Source organism: Cyanistes caeruleus, unplaced genomic scaffold (genome assembly GCF_971803275.1).
Source record: "Cyanistes caeruleus unplaced genomic scaffold, bCyaCae1.hap1.1 HAP1_SCAFFOLD_99, whole genome shotgun sequence".
Classification (NCBI taxonomy): Eukaryota; Metazoa; Chordata; class Aves; order Passeriformes; family Paridae; genus Cyanistes; species Cyanistes caeruleus.
In genome coordinates this window covers 748,444-754,986 of record NW_028255901.1, presented here as the reverse complement: position 1 = coordinate 754,986, position 6,543 = coordinate 748,444, and the positions used below count along the sequence as shown (strand labels likewise).

General features: G+C 53.9%; 1 protein-coding gene across 1 annotated transcript in view; it reads left to right on the top strand.

Annotated features, from left to right (window-relative positions):
• LOC147646411 (uncharacterized) overlaps positions 1-6,543 on the top strand; it is a 584,263-nt gene that overhangs the window by 34,149 nt on the left and 543,571 nt on the right. The window contains 1 exon segment of the mRNA XM_086873464.1: positions 1,155-1,676. Within this exon segment, the coding sequence (XP_086729590.1) occupies positions 1,155-1,676 (522 nt within the window).

Below are 6,543 nucleotides of genomic sequence, written 5' to 3'. Positions count from 1 at the left end.
TGGGTTTTTTGGGGGGGATTTTTGGAGAATGAAGAACTCCAAAGCTGAGCAGCAAATGCGCCTTGGGGGCACCGTGGGGAGTCCCAGCATCCTTTATTGAGGAGATGGAAACAGGGGGAACTTTTCAGATTCCTGGCACTCCCAGCAGCCTGAGGAGGGCAGGGACTGAGCAGACAGAGGACCCCCAGTACAAGCGTGACCCCCAGCAGCTGGGACAGGGGGAACCCCTGAACACCAAAGGGGAGAGACCAGAGATGGGGAACTCCTGGGAGGCATTTTCAGGGCTGAAACTTGGTGTTTGGGGGATTTATATGGGCACCATTTGCCCAGTGACTTCTAAAGGTGGACTTGGAGAGAGGAAACCCCCTAATTCAGTGTGCTCATGTGTTGTGTTTTTCCCCAAACCAGGATCTCCCATTCCCAAGCCTTGGCCGGATGGAGAAGGAGGCTGCAAGGAAGAGGAAGATCTCCCAGGACACCCAGGCAGGTGAGGAGGAAGTCAGTGCCCCTTTCCCCCTCTCTCCTGCTCCATCTCCCAGCCCAGCCTGGCCCCCGGCTGCAGGACAACCCCGCTGCCGACGCCGTCCTGCCGGGGACGCACTGGGGGGATCTCCTTCCCCTTCCCTCTGGCACGGAGGCAAATCCCATCCTCTCCTTGTCCTTCCTCCCCCAGACAAGGAGCTGAGGATGGAGACCAGGGAGGACAAATCCCCACGGCAGAACCTTGTGGAAGAGGCCGTTTTGATCAGCTCCACAATGCAGGAATCCAATGGGGAGGAAAATCCCCAGAGATCCCGCAGGAGGAGGGGCTCCAAACCCATCCCAGGGTGCTCTGAGGAGGAAAGACCCACCCTGTGCCGGGAAGGCGGCTGGAGATCCAGCCAGGGCTCTGAGCTGGTGGTCCATGAGCAGCTTCAGGATCGGGAGAAGCCCTACAAGTGCTTGGAGTGTGGGAAGAGCTTCAGCCGGAGCAGCCGCCTGATCTGTCACCAGATGATCCACACTGGGGAATGGGCCTACGAGTGTGGGGAATGTGGGAAGGGCTTCAGCTGCAGCTCCAAACTCATCACCCACCAGCACATCCACACTGGGGAGAGGCCCTATGAGTGTTCTGAGTGTGGGAAGAGGTTTCATATTAGGTTCAGTCTCTTCAGGCACCAGCGGATTCACACGGATGAGAGGCCGTTCCGTTGCCCTGACTGTGGGGAGGGCTTCAAGCAAAACTCCCACCTCATCAGGCACCGGCGCATCCACACTGGGGAGAGACCCTACGAGTGTGGGGAATGTGGGAAGAGCTTCAGCCACAGCTCCAGCCTGACCATCCACCAGAGGACTCACACTGGGGAACGTCCCTATGAGTGTGAGGAATGTGGGATGGCCTACAGCCGGAGGTCCCAGCTGACCATCCACCAGATGATCCACACTGGGGAGAGGCCCTATGAGTGTCTCGAGTGTGGGAAGAGGTTTCAGAGCAGCTCCCATCTCCTCCAGCACCAGCTGATTCACACAGATGAGAGACCCTTCCGCTGCCCCGACTGCAGGAAGGGCTTCAAGCACAACTCCCACCTCATCAGGCACCGGCGCATCCACACTGGGGAGAGGCCCTACGAGTGTCCCCAGTGTGGGAAGAGCTTCAGCCACAGCTCTCTCTTGACCCAGCACCAACGGATGCACCGGTAAGGGAAGCCCTGCAAGTGCCCCAAGTGCAGGAAGGGCTTTGTGCACTGCTCCAGCTCCATCCCCCATCAGAGGACCCACGTTGGGCAGAGCCCTGGTGACCCACGTACCCAGTGATCTGTGTTGGCAACACACTGGGCTGGTGGTCATTTTGATTTGGCCCTAATTTTCTTTTGATTCATCTTCATCCCTTTAAAACAGACAAAATTTAGGTAAAAGTCTACAGATTCATCAAAGGCATCTAAAACATCTCTTTTACTAGTGCTTGAAGAGAATCTGGTATTCAGGGAGGTAATGGGGAGGGTTTTGGGGGTATTTGGTTTATTTGTCTCCATCTCTTGGCACTCAAGGAGATGAGCGAGTTCTATCTGTCACCTCAAAACCACTCAGTGCCATTGAAATCTACTCAATCCCTCCCAAAATTACTGGATTCCACAGTCCCTCAGGGTGTGTTGCCATAAATTTTAGCTTTCATATTTTTCAAATTCTGCACTGCCTAGGTTTGTAGTTTTGAACTTCCTATTAAGTGCTAGTGAGCTCTCTTCAGAGTAGATAGACAAAACAATTCCTTTTCTAGCTTGATACCAAGGACAATTGTTACAAGTTCCATGCCCAAAAGCATGAACAAGGGTGGACTGAAGAGAGAAAACAAGGATGGGACTTCCTCATCTGAAGCTGTAACTGGAAATGAATCCAAATATGCAGATGGACCTAAACTTCTGAAAATGTGAGACCTCATGATCACTTGTCCATTTTTGTGACCATTTCTGGTCCATTTTGGGTGTAGCCCTGTCCAGGTTCTTGTACTGCCCAAGGTGTATCCTCTAAGGCCTTTTAATAAACTTCACTCTTAACTCTGTCCAGCCTCTGTTCTAGGCCAGCCTTCTGAAGGCATCAGGTGGAATGGGGTTGGAAGGGGATTGGGTGAAGTGGGATGCAGATCAGGAGGGGTGAGATGGGCATTGGGTGGGGCAGGATGGGTGGGATGGAGTTTGGGAGGTGTGAAATGGGGGAAATAGGGCTTGGGAAGGGGGTCTTGATGTCCAGCAGGAGTGGGATGGGTTGGGGTTTGGATTGGGGAGGTGGGGTGGGGTCTGCAATGAGACAGCCAAAGTTTGGGGATGATGAAGGGAGCAGGAGGCCATTACTGAATGAGTTTTTGGATATTCAACGTTCCTGAAGAGATTTTGGGGCATCTCACATTTCTGAGGCGCTTTTGGGGCACTCCCCAGCTCTTTGGGGGTTCCTGAGAGCAGCTCCATGGAGCCCCATTGCCAGGGCTGGTTGCCATGGGCACGAGCTCAGAGCTGTAGCCAGAGTGCGTTGCCTCAGCGCTGGAGAGCAGAGAAATGATGAATGGCCCCAGACATCTCCAGGGTGTGTTTGGGGGCAGAGCAAGTTCTGCCTGTGTGGGGCGGTCACTGCCCCAGCCCAGCCACTGCAGTCTCTGCTCCAGCCCCAAAGTGGCTGCCAAGCCCCTGGCACCCCAAAAACCCCAGCTGGGAGAGGGAGCAGAGCAGGTGAGGCTGTGACACGGGTGTGACACTGACATGTGCCACAGCCCTGGAGCTCACAGCAGCTGAGATGGCGCTGGATCCAAGGCTGACTGTGGATCTCTGTCCCTCTCTTTTCTCCTGACTTCCAGTTTTCAAAATCTGGATAACTTGAAGTTGGATGGGTTGGACGAGTTGGCTCAGTCAGTGCTTAGTGAAGTGATTTCCTCTAATTGCATGCAGCTTTATGATTTCCCAAGTACCTCATTCTCTAAAGTTTGCAGCTGAAAGTTTGTTCCCATCCTCCTGAGAAGTTTGTTGTTTTCTCCCATGCACTGCCCGAGGGGATCGAGGTACCTCAGGTCCCTTTCCAGCAGGGCCCGAGCGAGCTTGGGGCACAGCACAGGAACTGCAATGCTGAGCCAGCCCTGGCTGGGTTGGAGGAAGCAGAAAGGCCAAGCCCTGAGCCCAGGCCTGGCCCAGCAGGGCCTGTCCCTCACGGGTGGCTCGGGGCTCTTTGTGGGGCAGTGGGATGTGAGGGGCAGCAAGGACAAATGCCATAAACCTGCGAGCCCTGCCAGCCTCCTCAGGGAGGGCCGAGGGAGGAGCAAAGACCTTCCTGGGGCTGTGCCCTGGGCCAGGAGGGATTGTGCCAGTGGAGTTGACCCTAAATTTCTTCTCCCAGGCAGCTTTAGGACAAGGAACATGAAGAAGCCAGAGCCAACTCTCAGCCTTCCACAGTCCTCCAGTAGAATCCTGTGTGGGGAGCAGCCTGGGAGCAGGGTTTGTGTGTCAGGGGAGGGGAATTCAGAGCCCTTTTCTCCCCCATGGGCTGAGGGTCTGCATTTTCAATGGCCCTGCAGCTGCCAAAGGGGCCTTTTTCACCCAGCTGAGAACAGTTCTGCTGAGAGCCTGTCCTAAACCTGATTTTTCCTGCAAATGTGCCAATGAAGCCTGATTTTTTGCAGCCCCAGGTCTTGTGTGCATGCAGGTGTGACAACTGAAGGGTGGAACAGCTCTGCTAGGTATGAGTTCTCTTTCTCCTAGTGGTTTTTTTGTTGTTTTTTTTTTTAAATTATCTCCCCCTGTGAGCTGTGTGCAGAGCTGTGTAACTGTGTGTGACACTTGTCTGTGGCACTGTGGGGGTGGCCAAGGGCACCTTCCCCGAGCTGTGTGCAGAGGAATCCACAGCAGCCCAGGCCGGGGGTGCTCAGTGGCCGCTCAGTTCCGCTGACTGGACGCGGCTCTGGCCGCTTCCCTTGGAGCGTCTCCAGGGAGGGAACGCTGGGGCTGCTGGCCCGGCTGTGCTGTCACTGCCAGGGGAACGCTGGGGCTGCTGGCCCGGCTGTGCTGTCACTGCCAGGGGAACGCTGGGGCTGCTGGCCCGGCTGTGCTGTCACTGCCAGGGGAACGCTGGGGCTGCTGGCCCGGCTGTGCTGTCACTGCCAGGGGAACGCTGGGGCTGCTGGCCCGGCTGTGCTGTCACTGCCAGGGGAACGCTGGGGCTGCTGGCCCGGCTGTGCTGTCACTGCCAGGGGAACGCTGGGGCTGCTGGCCCGGCTGTGCTGTCACTGCCAGGGGAACGCTGGGGCTGCTGGCCCGGCTGTGCTGTCACTGCCAGGGGAACGCTGGGGCTGCTGGCCCGGCTGTGCTGTCACTGCCAGGGGAACGCTGGGGCTGCTGGCCCGGCTGTGCTGTCACTGCCAGGGGAACGCTGGGGCTGCTGGCCCGGCTGTGCTGTCACTGCCAGGGGAACGCTGGGGCTGCCCCGCTCCTGCCCCACCCCATCAGCTCTGCCAGCGCCTCCAGGGGACACAAAGGCTGAGCCCAAGGGTGAGAGTTGCACAAGGGGCTGAGCTGGCATCTGGGACCCATTGGGATCATGGAGTGCAGCCCCCGGCCCTGCACAGACACCCCAACAATCGCAGCCTGTGCATCCCTGGCAGCGCTGGCCAAAGGCTCCTGGAGCTGCGGCAGCCTCGGGGCCGTGCCCATTCCCTGGGGAGCCTGGGCACTGCCCCAGCCCCCTGGGGGGGAAGAAGCTTTTGCTCATCTCCAGCCCAGCCCTGCCCTGGCCCAGCTCCAGCCGTTCCCTCGGCTCCTGTCCCTGCTCACCTGGGCAGAGATCAGAGCTTGCCCACAGAAGCTGTGGCTGCCCCTGGATCCCTGGAAGTGTCCAAGGCCAGGATGGATGGGGCTTGGAGCAGCCTGGGATAGTGGAAGGTGTCCCTGCCATGGCAGGGGGTGGAATGAAATGAACTTTAAGGTCTCTTCCAAGCCAAGGCATTCTGTGATTCTGTGATTTTGGGAGAGATGATGAAGCTCTGGCTCAGCTTTATCTCAGCAAATGTCTGGAGCCAGCAGCAGCCATGGGTGGGATCATCTCCTCCTCCCTCTCGCTGTGGCTGTAACTCACCCAAGGGCAGTGTCATAAATGAAATTGAAATTTGGACAACTAAAGCTATTGAGTTAACAGCAGTTTAACAAGAAAAAAAATTATACACTTTAGTGAATTGAATACAAGAATCCAATTTAATAAAAGAAGACAATTTAGTGTATTTGTAATAGCAATTTGATATAGAAGGAATACAATTTAGTAAAAGAGTACAATTTAGTAAATATATTCATATATATATATATATATATACATATGTATATATATGTATGAATAAATATATGAATATAGCTTGCCAGTAATTATGATTAAAGCATAAGCAAAACTGACCGGGGTATGGAGAGGGCTTCTCAACCCCCTTACTTATGAAAAAAATCAATTCTAACTAAACTTATATACTGTATGCTTATACACATTCATTCATGTTTCCAGTAAGCCTCATCTTATTTCTGATTCTTTAATTTTACATCACTGTTCTTCATGGTGCATGCCTCACTTGTTTCTAGGGGGCCTTCAGTCTTCTTTTGGTGGTCTTTGGATGAAGGCTTACACTCATCCTCGTTGTCCTCTGGACAACCTTACAGGCTGTGTGTGTGTCCCAAGCGTTGTGTTACGTAAGTAAGCATTGTGCTCCACTAATTAGTCTTATATTTTATAATTCTCAGGCCCTATGCCTAAAGTCATTCCAACTTTATCCATCTCAAGGTCGATTTGGTCTTAGGACATTCCTTATCTCAAAACTACCTCCTGTACCTTAATTTTAACATGTAACATCTGTAGAGGGGTACATCTGCCTTGTAACACCAATTCCCTTGATTGCTCCTAATAATAACTTTCCAAATAGTTATAATTTAGTTAGCACAAATCATTTCCATTTATTACAGGAGGGTGTGAAAACAGGAGCATTGTTTGGTGTGGCCTCCTCTCTGCCTTTCACACCTTTCAGTGCTTTGAGCCAGCCAAGAGCTTTCTCCAGGA